Source organism: Psammomys obesus, unplaced genomic scaffold (genome assembly GCF_907164565.1).
Source record: "Psammomys obesus unplaced genomic scaffold, mPsaObe1.curated_primary_1811, whole genome shotgun sequence".
In the NCBI taxonomy this organism is placed as follows: domain Eukaryota; kingdom Metazoa; phylum Chordata; class Mammalia; order Rodentia; family Muridae; genus Psammomys; species Psammomys obesus.
In genome coordinates this window covers 16,054,274-16,073,476 of record NW_026585504.1, presented here as the reverse complement: position 1 = coordinate 16,073,476, position 19,203 = coordinate 16,054,274, and the positions used below count along the sequence as shown (strand labels likewise).

Below are 19,203 nucleotides of genomic sequence, written 5' to 3'. Positions count from 1 at the left end.
TCCTTCCTTCCTTCCTTCCTTCCTTCCTTCCTTCCTTCCTTCCTTCCCTCCCCTCCTCTTCTTTCCTTCCCTTCCTTTCCTTCCCTTTTATTCAAGACAGGGTTTCTCTGTGTATCCTTGGCTATCCTGGACTCACTAAGGTTTTTTTTTGTTGTTGTTGTTTTTTGGTTTTTTTTAATAAACATTTAGAAACTGCTTCACATTTTGAAAAGATGAGCAACTTGTGCAAAGGCCTATGACCTGATGAGTTAGGACTCTTATTTAAAAGGGAGATGTCAGATCCAGAGGCTGAGGTCCCTTAGCAAAGGCTTACATAGAAGCTGAAATCCTGGTCCAACCTAGCACTGATCCCTCTCAGCTCCCACCCCAAGAGGGGAGATTATACAAGGAGGTTTTTTAATGTAGCCCTGGCTTTCTTGAAACACTGTAGTTTCTCTGTAGACCAGGCTGGCCTTGAACTCACAGAGACCCCCCCTGCTTCTGCCTCCTGAGTGCTGGAATTTAAGGCCTGTGGCACCATTGCCCAGCTTTTTTCTTGTCTTTTTAAAAAAAATTTTTTTTAATTTTACTTTGTGTATGGGTGCTTTGCCTACATGTCTTGTCTGTGTACCGTGTGTGCACCTGGAACCTGCAGAGGCTAGAAGAGGATATCGCATCACTTGGAGCTGGAGCTAATTTAGGCTGTGAGCCACTGTGAGTTCTGGGAATAAATCCAGGCCTGTGCTCCTAAGCATTGAGGAGCCATCTTTCCAACCCCCTAGATACAGAATCTTGCCGTTTTCCTGGTAGCCTTGAGCTCAAACAATCCTTTCACTTCAGCACCCACCTCCTGGTGGGACATAGCTGTATGCGCGGTGCTCAGCTTCACTTACCATGTTTTTAAAATCAACCCGTGTGCATATATTGGCACTTCATTCCTTGTTAGAGCTGAGTAGCATTCCATTATACGTATATGCTGCAGTTTGTGAATTTGTTCAATTGCCATTAAAGTCATTTCTGCATTTTTTTTCTACTATGAATAATGCTACTCTAAATGTTGATATTCAAACATTTGTATACCTATTTTCAGTTAATTTGGGTATATTCTGCAGTGTTTTCACTTGATACACAATTATTTTCTTTATTGAGACAGAGTTTCATATATCCCAAGCTGGCCTCAAACTCATTATATAGCTGAGGATGACCTGGAACTCTGATCTGAGTATTTTCTCTCTAGTCTATTCCAACATAATGCTTTTGAATATTTTTTTTACTTTGTTTTTGTTGTTATTTTTTTTTAGTTTGGTTTATATGTATAGGTGCTTTGCTTGTCTTTGTACAGCATGCATGCTTGGTACCCACAGAAGCGGGAAAGGGGTATTAGGTTCCTGGAGCTACAGACAGTTGTGAGCTGCCATGTGGGTTCTCTGGATGAGCAGGCAGTGTTCTAAATCACTAGGCCATCTCTACAACCACTGTCAACAACTTTAATATACTTACAGAGCATTTCCTGTCTTCTAGCCAATAGGAAACAGTCTTGCCCAGTACAGGGGCACACGCCTGTAATCCCAGCCCTCTGGGAGGCAGAGGCAGGTGGTTCTCTGTGAGTTTGAGGCCAGCCTGGCCCACCCTACAAATCGAGTTCAGGACAGCCAAGGCTACACAGAGAAACCCTGTCTCAAAAAGCCAAAAAAGAGAGAAAGAGAAAAAGAAAAGGAAAAAAACCAGTCTTTATGTACATATTATTGCTTTTTAAAAGCCAAATATCTTTTAACCAGATTTGAAATTAAGAAAAAACTAAAAACGGCCAAAAAGAAAGAAAAGAAAGAAAAAAAGAAAAAGCAGGAAGAAGAACAAGAAAAGAAAAAGCTGACTCAGATTCAAGAATCTCAGGTAGGAGGCCATTGACAGCACAGCTGTGTGTTTGGTGAACTGTACCCGGGGCGGGCAGCTCTAGCCTGGGCTAGTCAGTGCGGGCTACGTCAGCATCTGCAGCCTGGAGTCTCACTAGTCTCTGAACACCGTTGGCTACACTGAGGAACTCCTTAGGACTTGTTCACGCAAGACTGGCTAGCTAGGGGTACCCTTGGAGGGTAAGTTGGTAAACCTCCTTTCCCAGATAACCACCTTGATTGTATTTACTGAGATGTGTGTCACCCTAGAGTTAGTGTAAATATAGTTATAAAAATTAGTCCTCTCTGCACTTGAAGTAACATATCAACAGAAATTAGATCATAATATAGTGTGTTCTAGGAAGAGTTCACTTTTTTTTTTTTTTTTTTTTTTTTTTAAGACAAGGTCTGACTGTGTAGCCTCAGCTGTCCTGGAACTTGGTACATAGACCAGGCTGGACTCAAACTCAAAGAGATCCACCTGCCTCTGCCTCTCAAGTACTAGAACTAAAGGCATGTGCCACTGTGTTCAGCTGGGTTTTTCAGTTTGTACAGTCAGTAATTCACAGGGACCAAAAGTGTTGGTTGTCAGTATACAGTCTCTTCCCAACACTGAGTGAAATGGCCAACTCCATACCTCCTCAGGTGACTTCCCACAACAAAGAACGGCGCTCCAAGCGGGATGAGAAACTAGATAAGAAATCTCAAGCCATGGAGGAGCTAAAAGCAGAGCGAGAAAAACGGAAGAACAGAACGGGTAAGTGGAGAATTGAATGATGATTCCGTTATTCAGCCTCTACTTAGCCCATGGCCTTTCTTGTTAATCTTATTCCCTTTTTCCATCAGATTGTTTTAAAATGAATACCAACAATGCCAGGGGTTCCTTTTAAAGATATACTTATTTGTTACTTATACAGTATTCTGCCTGAATATGTGCCTGAAGGCAAGAAGAAGGCACCAGATCTTATTATAGATGGTCATGAGCGACTCAGTAGTTTCTGGAAATTGGACTCAGAACCTTTGGAAGAACAGCCAGTCCTCTTACATTAACTCAGAGCCATCTCTCCAGCCCCAACAATGCCATGTTTTAACTATAATAATTCAATATCTTTTATAGACAAGGGCCCGAGTGTTATTTCTTTGATTTTTATACCAACTTTATTGAGAAAAAGCTTATGAAATACTGTTTGCTCGCAAAAAGTTTACAAGCAAACAGCGTTTAGTATGTGGTATTCACAGGTCTGCACAGTAAAACAGTACTTTTTATGCATTTACCCATAAGAAACCCACAGATCCACATTTTCTCAGCCTAATCTGCTTTCTAAATATTTATTATACATGAAATTATATATGTGTAATCTTTTTATTCCTGGCTTTTTTTTCCTTTTCTTTTCCCTCCCTCTTTCCCTTTCCTTTTCCCTCTCGCCCTCCCTCTCTCCCTCTTTCCTCCCTCCTTCTATCCTTCTTTCCTCCCCCCTCCTTTAAGGCAGATTTCTTTTTGTAGGCCAGAGCTGTCCTGTATCCCACTATGTACACAAGACTGGCCTTGAACTCACAGAGATCAGCCTGACTGTCTCCCAAATAATGGGCTTAAAGGCATGTGCTGATACCTTAAAGGCACCAGCTGATATCTCTTTTTTTTGTTTGTTTGAGCGTTTGATATTGCATCCAAGAAATCCTTGCCAAATCCAATATCATGATTCACCAGTCATTTCCTCTAAGACTTACAGTTTAGTTTTTACATTTAGATCTTTGATCCATCTTCAGTTAATTTTAATATATGGTATAAAGGGGCTTATTAACATCTTTTTTCTTTTTTATATTATTATCCAGTTTCCCCAGTATCCATCGTTGTTTGTTTGGGATTGTTTTATCTTGTTTTGAGACAGGGTTTCTCTGTGTAGCTCTAGTTGTCCTAGAACTCATTCTGGGCCTGGAGATCTGCCTGCCTGCCTTTGCCTTCTAGTGCTGGAATTAAAGGTGTGCGCCACAACTGCCTGGCTTCAACGCTCATTGTTGAAGACACATTTGCCCATTTAAAAAAAAAAAAAAATAAAAGGCTGCTCTTTTAAAAATAGACAGATTGCTGTCTTTAAAAAAAAAAGTCGGTAAGAGGAATGGACAGCTGACTCAGCATTTAGGAGCACCAGCTGCTCTTTCAGAGGGCCTGTGTTCAATTCCCAGCACCCACATGGTGGCTCACAACCTCCTGTGACCCAGTTCCAGGGGATCTGGTACCTTCTTTTGACCTCTGGGGGCTACTGCATGCATGTGATATACACAAATACATGGAGGCACACGAGCTCGAACACACACACCCACACCCACACCCCTTCTTACGGGTGGAAGCCAAAGGTGGACATCAGGTGTATTCCTCAGTTGCTCTCCACTTTATTATTCAAGATGGGGTCTCTCAATTGACCTGGAACTTGACAGTTTGGCTTCTCAGACTGGCCAATAAGCTCCAGGAATCTGCTTGTCTGTCTTGCCTATGCTGGGATTACAGGTATGTGACCCTGCACCTGGCTTTGTATGTGAGGTCTGGGGCTCTGAGCTTGGGTCTTTATGACATTTGGGAAGGATTTTGCCAGCTAAGCCATTGGTGCAACTCTCCCCTCTTGATTTAAGATAAGACTCATATCCCAGACCATCCTAAAAATGCTAGAATTACAGGCGTGCATCATATCACACTCAAATTTTTTTTAAAGTTACTCATTAAAGTTTCTTTCTGTGTAGTTATTATTCATCAAATGAATATTTTGATTTTGATGTTAAAAAAATAACCTTTAAATTCTTACTGTTTCATGAATAAATTATAAAATCCATGGTTCCAAATTCAGATCTTCTAATAAGCATCTGCAGATAAAGAGAACAAAGCAAAGACAAACTCAGTTTCTTTAGATTTATCTGTTTTATATGTATGGGTGTTTTTCCTGCATGCTTATCTGTGTACCTGGTGCCTGTGTGCTGTATCAGAAACCCTAGAATTAGAGTTAGAGATAGGTGTAACCTACTGTGTGGGTGCTGGGAACTGAACCAGGGTCCTCTGAAGAGCAACTAGTGCCATCTTTAAACCACTGAGCCATCTGTTCAGCCCCCAAACTCGGTTTCTTACATGCTTTTTAACAGTAGTCAACATAAAGCTTGTATGATCTATGGTATCGTAATTTCTCCCACTGGCAAACTAGCAGCTGATTCTATACCAGACACCGACTAAGTGTCTTGTAATTCAGTTCAAGTGCTGTGCTAACACTGTCTGCCCACAAGTTGAGGGCTCAGTCCTCCTTTGAATATCCAGGTTCTTTTATGTGCTTCTGAGCTATGTGCCTACCTAGTCCTGCTTCCCTTTGATTTCAGTTAATTTGCTACAGTGTTGCACGGGACTTAAATTTGTTTGTGTGTGTTTTGTTAAAGACAAGGTTTTAGGAGCTTAGTCTGGCCTGGAATTCTATGTGGTCTTAGTTGACCTTGAATTTGTAATCCTTGTGTGTCTATTTCCCAAGTGCTAGGATTACAGCTCTGTACTCTCAGTTATCAGTTTATTTATAAAAGCTGTTACAGTGGATCCAGCTGAAATGATTCATAGGGTGGGGCATTTGAGGACCAGACCATTCTCTAGGAACTTCCACTGGTTCAGCCACCCAGCTTTCTATATATTATCCTATGGAAGGTTCTTTTATTTTTTATTTTTGTTTGTGTTTTTGAGGCTTAATTACAGAGGAAGGATTGAGCAAATCACTGGCCATTGATAATCTGCTTAACCTTCAGCCCTCTCTTCTCTTCAGAGAATGTGACTCTCGGCTCTAATACTGCCTTGGTCTTTCCAGGGACCAGCCCCTGTCCTGAAGCTACCTATGGGCTTGCAGCCACCAGTCAACTTATTAGCATACTAAAAGACACTCTCACATTGAAGATGCCATGGATTTTAGGAGTTGTGTGCCAGGAAAGGGAATGAAGATGTATTTCCTAATGTCACACAAGGTATATCAAGGGGAAGTTTAGCCTCCATATCCTTCTACTTGATGCCTTCCTTGCCCTCTTCCTACAGTGGGCATCACTGAAGCAGTTCATATACATGCCAAGGAGATGGGTGTCACTCAGTTGCTAGGATGCTTTGCCAGCCATGCACAAAGCCTGGGGTTTGATCCCAGGCATGAAGGCATCCCTCTAATCGCCCAGCATTTGGGGTAGTTGAGGCAGTAGAATTACAAGTTTGAGGTTATTCTTGGCTACATAGCAAGTTCAAAGCCAATCTAAAATATGTCAGACCCTATTTCTCTATGTATTTTTTTAAACATAAAGACAGACTCACATGCTGTCTTCCATCAGCCATCAATGGGTAACATGCCATAATACATACATACATACATACATACATGCATGCATGCATGCATGCATGCATACATAATCTTCTTTCCTTCCTTTCTTCATTTTTGGTAGTTGTATGAATTTTGTATTCTGGGGGTTATTCCTGATAGGGGTTTGGGGTTGGTTTGTTGTTGCTCAGGTTTTTTAAGTATTGGGAGAAAGACCCCTCCTGCATATATGTATATAAGATTATTTATTTATTTATTTACTTACTTACTTACTTACTTACTTACTCGTTCGTTCGTTCGTTCGTTCATTCATCTATTTATCTATTTATCTATCTATCTATCTATCTATCTATCTATCTATCTATCTATCTATCTATCTATGTGCGCGCGCCTGTGCACCAGAAGAGGGCACCAAATCTCACTATAGATGGTTGTGAGCCACCATGTGGTTGCTGGGAATTGAACTCAGGACCTCTGGAAGATCAGCTGGTACTCTTAACCTCTGAGGCATCTCTCCAGAACCCCCAGCCCTGCTTTTTTATTTTGAGTCAAGATCTTTCTAAGGCTCCATCCTGACCTCAAACTCCATTTTCTCCTGGCTCGGCTTTCTATGGAGGTGGAGTTATAGACAAGCACTACTCCACACTGCACGAAGCTCTGCTTCCATTCTTTTTATAGCTGCTAGAAGACAACATCTTTTGTGAATTGACAGCTAGGGAGAGTAACGGCATTTACGAGGCAGGCTCATCGCTGAGGGAAGGACTTAATTAGAACAAAGCACCAGTCATCTGTGCTTGCTTGCCATTAGAACCATCTTTGCTCTGCAGCAGCTAGGTGGTTGAAACAATGCACTGAAACAGAAGCCTGCAGTGTTTGCCAGCTGGCCCTTTAAAGCTCACCAGTCACACAGAGAGTGATAATGTCTTTCTTCCTTTGAAAGAGTATTGCCGGGCAGTGGTGGCACACGCCTTTAGTCCCAACGCTCAGGAGGCAGATCTACAAAGCGAATTCAGGACAGCCAGGGCTTGATACACAGGAAAATCCTTTCTTGAAAAAACTAAAAAGAAAGAAAGGAAGGAAGGTTTATTTTTAGTTGTATGTATGTGCAGTTGTGTTTCTGTATATGAGGATGCCAGAAAAAGGCACCCGATCCTCTGGAGCTAGAGTTAGAGGTGGTTGTGAGCCACCTCATGTGGGTACTGAACCTGAATCGGGTCCTCTGGAAGAGAAGTAGGGACTCCTAATCACTGAGCCATCTCTCTAGTCCATCTCCCCTTTTTGTATGTTTTTTCACTCATTTTTCACAGCTTTACTGAAATGGAAGTGGCATGGGTGATTGAGTGGTACTCCCGAAGTTCAAGGCTAGCCTAAACTACGTAGTGAAACCGTGTCAAAAGCCAAACAGTGCTGATAGGATGGTTCAGTGGTTAGGAATGCTGACTGTTATTCTGTCAGACGTGAGTCAGTTCACAGCGCACACATGGGTGTCTGCACACAACAGGTTAAAAGAAAGAGAAAAACAAAAGATAATTAGGAGTTTTCTTCGTTCTTTTCTGCCTGATGTCAAACATCTTGAGTATAGTAAAAGACAACAAGGGAACCAGCAAGTTAGCTCAGCAGGTAAAGGCATCTGCCCCCATGACTGACAGCCTGAGTCCAATTCCTAGAACCCACATGATGGAAGGAGAGACCTGACGCCTGCATGTTATCCTCTGACCTCCACACACATATGGACATCAATGAAGTAATTAAACACCTTTTCTTAAAGAGAACAAGGGCTGAATATATCGCTCACTGGTATCACGCTTGCCTAGCATGCATGGAAGAGTCCCTGGGTTCAGTCCCCACTATGTGGGAATGTCATAGGAATGTTAACTTGTACCTAGTTGTAGCAACCTTCTAACTTTTTTTTATTTTTATTTTTATTTATTTTGTCTGTGGGACCTGATCTTGGTGCCTAATGCTTAATTGTGATTTTCCTTAGTTTGGCTCAAGTTATCACAGACCAGTCTAGACAAGGTAGACTGTCTGCTTGGGTCCTTTCAGTCTTTTCACCTGTTAAAGATGAGTCGCTTTCTTGTTTGTGGAGAGTACATAGGTTACTGTTCCCTCTTTATTCTAGCTGAACTCCTCGCCAAAAAACAGCCATTGAAAACCAGTGAGGTTTACTCTGATGATGAGGAAGAGGAAGATGACGACAAGTCCAGTGAGAAGTCAGACCGCTCCTCCCGAACGTCGTCATCTGATGAAGAAGAAGAGTAAGCTGTCTCTGTTTTGATCTAGCGGCAGGGAGGTGAAGGAGTTTATTATTTATAAACGTTTCATCATTAAGGGGAGCCAAGGCAAGAGCTTGAAGCACAAACCAACAGAAAAATGCTGCTTATTGGCTTGCTCAGTCTGGCTCTTGCCCAGTCAGTTCTCTCATATAACCCAGGACACCTGCCCAGGGATGGCACTGCCCACAGTGCCCTGGGCCCTCCCACGGCAGTTATCAGCTTAGTATAGATGGAGGGGCTGCATCTTTGGCTTGATTTAGTGTCCTGAATTGTACACATCCATTTCTCCTGCCTCTGGCTGCTGGCTGCACCCATGGACATTCCCCCTGGGCCTAACAGATAGGAACTGACTGCATACCACCTCAGACTAGCCTGCAGCTTCTTTTCCTTCAGGGCAGTGGGCTCTATAGATAAGACTGTGCTTCTCATCCGGTCTTTTATTTCACCTCCTAAGTCAATCACATGTTCTTTGGATTGAGAATTTGCCGACTGTCTCTCTGGTGGTTTTACAGCGACTGCTGCCCTCTTTTTCTCACAGGAAAGAAGAAATTCCTCCAAAATCACAGCCAGTCTCCTTACCTGAAGAACTGAATCGGGTTCGCTTATCAAGGCATAAGCTAGAACGCTGGTGTCACATGCCCTTCTTTGCTAAAACTGTCACAGGATGTTTTGTACGGATTGGCATCGGAAACCACAATAGCAAGCCAGTTTACCGGGTTGGTATTCTTCCCTTGGACAATTCTCCATATTTTAAATCTAATGATCATCTCCTGGGAGTGGGAGCTGCTGAACAAATCTGTTACTCTTCTTCCACCATTTGACTGTATTAGTCAGCTTCCCTTATAACGAGGAAAAGTAGCCCACGCCTGTAATTCTAGCAGTTGGGAGGCTGTTTTGAGAATTGCTGTGAGTTTGAAGCCAGGCTGGGCTACAGAGTGAGACCCTGTCTCGGGAACAGAAAGGGCTAGTGATACTGGTACAGACCTATAATTTTAGCACTTAAGAGACAGAAGCAGGGTAGTTGCCATAAGTCAGTCTAGTGTACATATTAATTTCTAGACTGGTCAGTGCTATTAAGGGGCTGAGCATGGTGACACACACAGTTAGCCCCAGCACTCCGGTGGGAGAGGCAGACAGTTGAGTTCAAGGCCAGCCTAATTGACAGAGTGAGTTCCAGGCCAGCCAGGACCACATAGAGAAGCCCTGTCTTTGGGACAGGGTGGGGAAAGACCTTGAAGGAGGGGCTTATTCAAGAGGTGTATAAGGAAGCAAACCTGACCTCCCAGGATTTGGATGAAAGGAAGAAGTCTAGGCTCATAGTTCCCTTCAGAGCATGCCAATGACCTCCAACCTCCCAGCTGCTGAACATGGGGGTATACTCATTTAATCCCAGCACTGCAGAGGCAAGTGGATCTCTGTAAGTTTGAGGCCAGCCTGGTCTACATAGGAAAGGCAAGACTGCATTGTGAGACCATCTCAGAAATAAGGACAAGCCAAGGAAACCTCCCAGTGGTTTCTGCCACCTGCCAGTATTAAAGACTAAGACTTCTTCAGCATATGGGCCTTTGGGGGACGGTCAGGAGCCAGACTAGCAGAGAGACACTGGAATGTGCGGGCAGCGCATACAGCAGTGACAGTCGTTCATAACTGACTGACAGAGTGCTTGGGGGCCCAGAGGACGGGCGGGCTTGAATTTAGAATCATTTTCTTTTCTCATTTCAGCATGACATCCATGTTCAGACTTAAGCAACATACAAGTTTTGTTTGTTTGTTTATTTTCAGTTGTCTAGTTTTAATGTAGTTCATTCCTTGTAGAAGTACTAATAGCTGTGAAACTCACCTTCGTGCTCCTCTCATTTGAGTGATAGAATTGGCCAGTGTGCTAGGCATGGTAATGCATGTTTGTAGTACTTGCAGTCAGAGACTGAGGCAGAACAAACTCAGTGAGTTTGAGGTCAGCCTGGGCTACATAGTCAGCTCAAGGGCAACATAAACTACATTTAAAACTGTCTCAATTAAAAAAAAAAAAATAGTGCTCAAATACTAGGTTCTCAGGCTAGGGAGAAGGCTCAGTGGGGAAGGCGCTTCTACATGAGCATGATGATTTGAGTTCGGGTCCCAGCACCCACATAAAGGCTTGGCTTGCTATTACACACATGTAACCTGTGCTGAGGGTCAAAGACAGACAGATCCCAGGAACTCACTGGCCTGTCCAGCTGGAATAGCAATTTCCCAGTTAAGTGAGGAACCTCATCACAAAAAACTAAGGTAGAAAATGATAGAGGACACCTGACCTTCTGGCCTCCTTATGAACACAAACACACAGGCAAGCACACTCACTCACATGCACACACAGATTTTAAAACCTTAAAAAAGTATTTATTGGTCTGGAGGAATGGCTCAGAGGTTAAGAGCACTGGCTGCTCTTCTAAAGTTCCTGAGTTTAATTCACAGCACCCACATAATGCCTCACAGCCGTCTATAATGGTGCCCTCTTCTGGCATGCAGGCAGAACACCACATACATAATAAATAAGTGGGTAAGTAGATCTTTTTTTTTTTTTTTTTTAAGTATTTATTATTACTGTGTGTCAGATGTATGGGGATGGTGGTGCTGGAGAAGTGACTCAGCAGTTAAGAGCATAACCATCTGTAATGGGATCTGATTTCCTCTTCTGGTGTGTGTGAAGACAGATTACACTCAATTTTATAAAAGATGTATGCGAGGGAAGTTAGGCATGTATAGTGTGCATGTAGAGTTGAGAGGACAGTGTTGATTCTCTGCGCCTTTGTGTGAGCTACGGAGAAGTTGTTAGACTTGCCTCATCAAGTAGCAAGTCCCTCTACCCACTGAACGGGCTTGCCAGTCCTGCTTTTTTTCCTTTAATTCATCACTGTTGTAAGTGATGCGGGGCATGTGTGGGGGTCTGAGGGCAAGTTTAAGAAGCCAGTTCTGTATTTTTGCCTTTCTTAAGATGGTCTCTTGCCTCTGTCACCCTGTGTACTCTAGGAGGCCAGCTGGCTAGTGAGCTTTGGGTTAATTCTTCTGTCTCTGCTGTCATCACCCCATGAAAGTTCTGGGATTACATATCTAGCTTCTTATGGGGGTATAGGATAGGGTGAGACAGGGTTTCTCTGTGAGACCTGGCTGTCCTGGAATTAATTATGTAGACCAGGTTGGTGTCAAACTCAGAGATGCATCTGTCTCTCCCTCTCAGGTGCTGGGATTAAACATGTGCCCCAAGCCCAGCTCACATCTGATTTATTATATAGGTTCTAGATGTCCTACTTGGGTTGTCAGGCTTTTGTACTTAACTGTTTCGCCTTCTGAGCCATCTCCCTGGCCCAAACTTGTCTTATAAAAAGAAAAGAAAGAAGGAAAAAAAATTGTAAATAAGAAGCAGGTCTAGTCCAGTACTAGAAGCCTGAATTCCTGGATGTTTGGCTAACAGCCAGGAAGATCACTTGAGCCTGGAGTTCAAGAATAGCCTAGTCAACATAGTAAAACCCTGTCTTATTTAAAAAAAAAAAAAAAAAAAATGTAGGAAGGTTATTTGTCACCAGGCCTGCCCACCTGAGTTTAATCCCCAGGACCTTCAAGGTGGAAAGAGAGTTGTCCTCTGAGCTCCACATGTGCCTTGGCAAGAATGTTAGCTGGGGTGGGGCTGAGATGTTTCAGCTCTTAAAGGCATTTGCCACCAAGCCTGACAACTGATGTGAAACCAATACAGGAGGAGAGAACTGACTCTCCCAGGTTGTCTTCTGGCCTCCATGCTCTGGCTCATGTGTGCCTGCATGTGCACACACATAAATTAGTAAATGTTGGCATTTTGTTGTAGTTTAAAGATGAGGTGCTGGCAGTAGCACTCACTTACCTAGCATGTTCAACACTCAACAACAAAAACAAAGAACTGAGCCTTTACTTTTCTACATTGGGCCCCTCCAGACTGACTGCCTTTTCTTCTGGGCTTTGCTTGCCCCGGGCACAAGACTTACTGGCCTCAGCCATCTGAATTCTAAACATGAGACAGGCCCTTCTGGACTCCTCTTTCACAGCCCTTTAGTGTTTGGGTAGATGGAATCCAATGAAGCATGGTGTAGAAAGCTCTGCAAGAGGCTTTTTACTGGGGTCTCTGTTCTTCTTAGGTGGCTGAGATCACAGGCGTTGTGGAAACTGCCAAAGTGTACCAGTTGGGTGGCACCAGAACAAACAAAGGGCTACAGCTACGGTAAGATGCACTTCCCAGGCATGATGATACACCTTTGTGATCCCAGCACTGCTGTGACAGAAGTGGGAGACTTGCTTCAAGTTTAAGGCCAGCCTGATGGATATGGTACGGTCCAGGCCACCTAGAGTTACCCAAGGAGATGTGTTCTCCCTCTCATCTTGTGCTCACCCTTTTCCTTGTCTTTTTTGAGACAAGGTCTTTCTGTATAACCCAAGCTGGTCACAAACTCATAGTCATGCCTTAGCCTTCCAAGGGTTGGCATAACTGGTGTGTGCCAATTCTAAGAGGTCCTTCTGTGGCCACGTTAGCTTCCTTTTTAGCTGCCTCTTGGGCTGTCACTGCCTCCAATATAATGTTCATAGCATTGAGCCCTATGTCTGGTCTCCACAATAGAGACCATATAGAGAAAAGCTTGGATCTATTTTTTTTTTCTATACAGTTACTGCCTCTCATGAGGGACAAGGCTACAACTTGTTTTGATGTACAGGAGGATAATAATCAGGTCCTTGAGACCTCCTACCAGAGCCAACATGCATTTTCTATGAGATCAGTCAGGAGGCTTGCTTCTTTCTGAACCTTGGTCTCTTAATTAGCTTCACCTTTGATAAGCAAGGTCAGCTTTCTAGACTTAGTTTCCTCTTCAATGAAATGGAAATGGAGTGTTTCCTGAATTTCTACTCTGCCTGGCACTGTTCTTGACATTAGGATAAAGGGAATAACAAATACTCAAATCCATGCCCCTTCCCTCTTGAACCCTAACAAATTTAAAGAACCATATCAGTAGGTATAAAAGGAGTTTGCCAGAATCATGTAGCAGATGACAAGTAATAGATATTCCCTCCCAAATCCTTATTGCACATCCTCCCTGGTTTGTTTAAAAAGAGTTTGGGGGCTGACAAGATGGTGGTGGTACCTGCCACCAAGACTAATGGTTTGAGTTCAGTCCCTGGAACCATGTGGTTGAAGGAGAGAACTGACTCTTGTAAATTGTCCTCTGAAATTTCATTTCTGGCCTCTGACACACCGTAGATACTTGTGGACAGTCATACATAGACATTTTTTTTCTATAGAAATAAAAAAAGAGATGGTTGGGTAGTATTCAGAGAAATCTCAGGAGCATAGTAAACAGACTTCTAATGCACTCCCCAGGTCCCTACGCTTCCACTTAGCTTTGTAAGCTCCATCCTGGTTGCCCATTAAAACAACCTCTGGGGGGTTGGTTTTGTGCCTGGTTCTTACACCCAGAAATCTGGGCTTAGTAGATGTAGTTGGTGCTTTAGCGTTACAGTCTCCTTGGTAATTGAGAAGGTAGCCAGGATGAGGCCATGGACACGGGTACGGTACAGACTCTGGCAAGTCCCTTTGCTGGTTATAGTCATATGCATGTTCTCTGAGATGCTGTCTTTCTTTTACATAGGCATGGCAATGACCAACGAGTGTTCCGCCTAGAGTTTGTGTCAAACCAAGAATTCACTGAAAGTGAATTCATGAAGTGGAAAGAAGCGGTAAGCGGCTAGACTGCCTAGCAGCTGTTGGTAAACATGGTGTTTCCTAAATCCCTTTCTGATAGCTTTTTTTTCTGATCACATTTTGGTCCAGATGTTTTCTGCTGGCATGCAGCTGCCCACACTAGATGAAATCAATAAAAAGGAATTATCAATTAAAGAAGCTCTCAATTATAAATTCAATGATCAGGACATTGAGGAGGTAAGAAGCCGGAATCCCGGAGCCTGACAGCTCTTTAAGAACCAGTTTAGAGAAGAACCAGGCTTGTCTTACTATTTTCTCCGTTATGTGAAATTAAAGGGATGCTGTCTTGTTACTTATACTTCATCAAGCTTTTCCCTATACATTCTCAATGAGACTATACAGATTCCAGTTTATTAGGATGTTTGTTCCCTTAGGTTTAGTTCTTCTTTCTCCAAAACATTTTAAAATTTTTGGATCTCTGTTCTCTTGGACAGTGGCTAGCCTTATAATTCCAGGCTTGATACTGCTGCTGCTGGGTTTTGTTTGTTTATTTGTTGTTTTTTTTTTGGGGGGGGGGTTGGAGTTTTTTGTTTAGATGGTTTTTTTGAGACAGGGTTTCTCTGCGTAACCTTGGCTGTCCTGGAGATTGCTGTCGACCAGGCTGGCCTCAAACTCACAGAGATGCTCCTGCCTCTGCCTCCCAAGTGCTGGGATCAAAGACGTGCATCACCATCACCTGGCTTTTCTTTGTTTCTTGTGTGTGAGAGAGAGACACACAAAGAGAGAGAGTGTGTGATGCTGCTGCTTTTTATTGGTGTATGCTCCTTCAGAGTATCCCAGAGCTGCCATGACCCTGGAGATAGCAGAGTGTTCCTTGAAAGGAATTTGTTTGCCCTTCCAGAGGCCCTGAGTTCAATTCCCAGCAACCATCTATAATGGAATCTAGTGCCCTCCTCTGTCGTGCAGATATACACGCAGGCAGAACACTGTATACATAATCTTTAAAAAAAAAAAAAACAAAAACGTTTATGAATACCTCACTGCTCGTTCTGCTCTCTGGTACAGATTGTAAAAGAGAAAGAAAGGTTCAGAAAAGCTCCACCAAACTATGCTATGAAGAAGACTCAGCTGCTAAAGGAAAAGGTAAGAGCTAAAAAGCCCTTTTGTCTGTCTGTCTTGTTAAGATGGAGAAATCATGCTGACTTGTCCATCCTCTGCCACCAACTCAGTGATAGCAGGATTGGGAAAACATCCTGGGCTCTGTGATAAGCAAAACAGGATATTGTCGATAACCCAGGCATCTTTCCTTCCTGTGAATGCAGTTATTCTTGTTTTTCTATCTTCCTTCCTTCCCTCTTCCCTTCCTTTTCTCCTCCCCTCCCCCTTTCTTTCTTTTGGTTTTTCAAGACAGGGTTTTCCTGTGTAGCCTTGGCTGTCCCAGACTTGCTTTGTAGACCAGACTGGTCCCAAACTCACATCATTCTGTCTTCCTCTTCGTCTGCCTTCCTGAGTGCTGGGAATCAAAGGCTTGCACCACTACACCCAGCTCCCATTTTCCTTAGTTTCCTATGCCTTTGTTTTGTTTGTACTGTGAACCCCACTATGGCAGGTGGTTTCCCATTTCATCCAGCAGGATAGGATGGACCTAGCTATGAAGTTCAGTCATGTGAAGTTCAGTCTATTTTTTTATTTCTTTGTTAATTTTTCGAGACAGACAGGGTTTCTCTGTGTAGCCTTGGCTGTCCTAAAGCTCACTCTGTAGACCAGGCTGGCCATGGACTTACAGAGATCCACCTGGCTCTGCCTCCCAAGTACTGGGATTAAAGGCATCCATCACTATGCCAGGCCATGTAGGCCTATATTCTTAAAGTTTAATGTTGCATCATATGGCGCAGACCCCAGTAACCAATGAGAAGGTAGGTATTCTTACTGTAAGGAAAAAGACATCTTGTCTTCGTCAAGTACTTTTTCCACTGTTCCTTCACATTTCCTATCATTGGTTCATCCCATGAGGTGCCTTACCTGTGCTGTACAAGATATTTAACAGAGAACCAGTTACAGCCATGTCTCTGTGCAGGCCATGGCTGAGGACCTGGGAGATCAGGATAAAGCCAAGCAAATACAAGACCAGCTAAACGAGCTGGAGGAGAGGGCAGAAGCCCTGGACCGCCAGCGGACCAAGAACATATCTGCTATCAGGTAAGGACTCTGTCCGTGGCCAGCCTGTAGCCTTCTACATTCAGTACGACACAGACCCCACAGATCTCTGGGGTGCTGAGGGTCCATGCTGTTCCAGCCTCCTACAGCCCACTGACTGACCCCGCTTCCCTTGTAGCTACATCAACCAGCGGAATCGGGAGTGGAACATTGTGGAGTCTGAGAAGGCCCTGGTGGTGAGTTTTAGACGGCACATAGATTACTGAAGGAGAGTTCCAGGAAAATGGTAGGAGTTCCCGGATGCTGCACACACCTGTAAACCAACACTTGGGGATGGCAGCAGGAGGACTAGTAGATCGAAGCTACATTTGTAGACCAGACTGATCCCAAACTCACATCGGTGTGTCTGCCTCTTCCTCTGCCTTCCTGAGTGCTGGGACAGTAGGGCAGCTGCATTACTGTCCAAGGCCAGTTTTAGAAGACCTGTTCAAAAAAATTAGGGCTGGTGAGATGGCTTAGCAGGTAAGAGTGCATGCAAGCTTGGTGCCCTGAATTCAAGCCCTGGAAGGAGAGAACCACTTCTACAAACTTGTCCTTTGACCTCCATACATACATCATGGCAGGCATGCGTTTCCCCACAAATAAAAAAAAATAATTAGGTTAAAGGAAAATAAAATATTTTTTGTATGTTATCCATGTGTGTTTTAGATGATTGAAATGGCATGTCCTTTTAGCGTGTGTGCAGTCTCTGCCTCATGTCTTCTCACAGTATTTGTAGCCTGTGACACATAGCAACAGTCTCCTGGCCTGATACCAGTGCTGGTTGTTGCACCTGTATTTGTTTTTTTGGGGTAGGTGGGCCTGTGTTTGGTTGTTTCTGTTTCTATTCTGTTGGGGAATGTTTGATTATTGTTCCAGTATCTATTTGGGGAGAGGATTGTTTCTCCTGTATCTACTGAGGGCCTGTTATATTTTGTTGGAAGAATGTTGCATTATTCCTCCTGTATCTGTTTTGTTGGAGGGAGGAGTGGTTCCTGCTCCTGTATCTATTTTGTAAGGGGGGGGGGGTTGTTGCTCCGGCATCTATTCTTTTGGGTTGTTTTGTTTTGTTCTTGTTCTGCAGTGCTCATCCTTGAACCCAGGCCTCCTGTGTGCTAGGCAAGTGCTTTATCACTGAAAAGGACAGACAGCTTTTGATTTTTTTTCCTAGTTTCTTGCAAGATGTTGTTTATATGTAAGCCTAGAATGATTGAGAGAGGAGGAGGAGGAGATCTAATGCATACTTCCTGTTTTAGGCTGAAAGTCACAACATGAAAAACCAGCAGATGGATCCCTTTACCAGGCGGCAATGCAAACCCACCATCGTTTCCAATGTGAGTGCTGATGAGGAGGTTTTTTTGGTTTTTGTTTTTTTTTTTTTAATTGGGGCCTAGATTCTAGGAAATAAAATGAATTCCATTAGGAAATTAGTAATGAAGTTAAAAATAATGTTTTTCTAGCTGGGATTTGCTTGCCTTGAGCTTGAGTCTCGATTCTTTTATATACATACATATGTATGTATGTATCTTGCTGTAGGGCATACATGTAGGGAAAACCTAGGAGTTAACTCTCTGTTCCAGGGTGCATTTTCAGTGTAACAAATGTAAGGGCTGGGTGTGTATCCCTAACCCACAATGCTTGCAATTAGAAGCCTTCCAGAGCTTGAGCATTTTCAGAGTTGGAAATATATGCATTTCATATTGAGATAGCCTGGGGACGAGACCCAGGTGTACAGAAGAAAGGCATTGGTTTCGAATGTTTGTGTATATCACCTGAAGGGTTTTTTAATTATACTTTTAGTACCTGGCTTTGACAGTACATAAGATCAGATGTGGAATTTTCCACTTGAAGCACCATGATGGTACACAAAATTTTAGGCATTGAAGCATTGTGGAATTTGGATTTTTATACTAGAAAGTGCACAGCCTAAATATGTTAGTTAGCATGGAGCCCTAGGTGGCTTTAAAGGTTTTAATTGTGCTTTTTTTCCTTTTGGTTTTTCAAGACAGGGTTTCTCTGTATAGCCTTGGCTGTCCTGGACTCCTTTGCAGACCAGGCCGGCCTTAAACCCAGAGATCAGCCTGCCTCTGCCTCTCACAGTGCTGCGTTTAAAGGGGTGTGCCAACACACCAGGCTTAAAATTGTGCTTCTTTTGTCTTGAGGAAAACTTCACTAACTTGCTAATGGATGCCCTACATGTCGTATTTTTGATGTTAGTTGGAGTAAATGGGAAAGAATCTGGCATGGGACTCTGAAGTTAAGTAGTCTTTAAAATAGTTTATGTATTTTTTTTCTTCCAGTCCAGAGACCCAGCTGTTCAGGCTGCCATTTTGGCCCAGCTAAATGCGAAATATGGTTCTGGAGTATTACCAGATGCTCCAAAGGAAATGAACAAGGCAAGTAGAAAACCACCCTGAGGCTTTGGAGGCAGGCTGCTGGTGAGAAGCTTGGCAGGTCGCCTTGCCTTGTATCCACCTAATGTTTGCACATGCAGCACCTTGGAGAAGTGCTTGCAGTCTTTTCTTCAGTTACTTAGAAGGGTGATCACCTGTCCTGAGTCCTGACCGGTCTTTAACGAACTGTTGTCTGTGTCTCCAGGCCTCTGCTTTCTAGACTTCTGCCACTCCTTTTCTTAGGTAGAAAAGTGTCCTGTGTACCTTACAGGGTAGTTAGAAGGTACGGGTGACAAGTAAAGGTGAGACAGTTTTAATAGTGAAGGCAAAATGATAATACAGGAGAGACTCATTTATCGGGTTTTTGTTTGTTTTGTTTTTCTAGTCTCAGAAACATTTTTACTACTTAGCCTTGGCTGGGCTTGAACTTGCAGGAACCCTCCTGTGTCTGCT

At 43.3% G+C, this 19,203-nt stretch overlaps 1 protein-coding gene across 1 annotated transcript in view; it reads left to right on the top strand.

Moving 5' to 3' along the window:
- The window catches only part of Rtf1 (RTF1 homolog, Paf1/RNA polymerase II complex component), a 59,804-nt gene that overhangs the window by 33,154 nt on the left and 7,447 nt on the right, over positions 1–19,203 (top strand). Inside the window, exons 5-16 of the mRNA XM_055594132.1 lie at positions 1,758–1,872; positions 2,517–2,628; positions 8,310–8,445; positions 9,002–9,179; positions 12,609–12,691; positions 14,109–14,196; positions 14,291–14,398; positions 15,227–15,304; positions 16,239–16,360; positions 16,497–16,554; positions 17,614–17,691; positions 18,658–18,753. Of these exons, the coding sequence (XP_055450107.1) occupies positions 1,758–1,872; positions 2,517–2,628; positions 8,310–8,445; positions 9,002–9,179; positions 12,609–12,691; positions 14,109–14,196; positions 14,291–14,398; positions 15,227–15,304; positions 16,239–16,360; positions 16,497–16,554; positions 17,614–17,691; positions 18,658–18,753 (1,252 nt within the window). The remainder of the gene's footprint in view (positions 1–1,757; positions 1,873–2,516; positions 2,629–8,309; positions 8,446–9,001; positions 9,180–12,608; positions 12,692–14,108; positions 14,197–14,290; positions 14,399–15,226; positions 15,305–16,238; positions 16,361–16,496; positions 16,555–17,613; positions 17,692–18,657; positions 18,754–19,203) is intronic.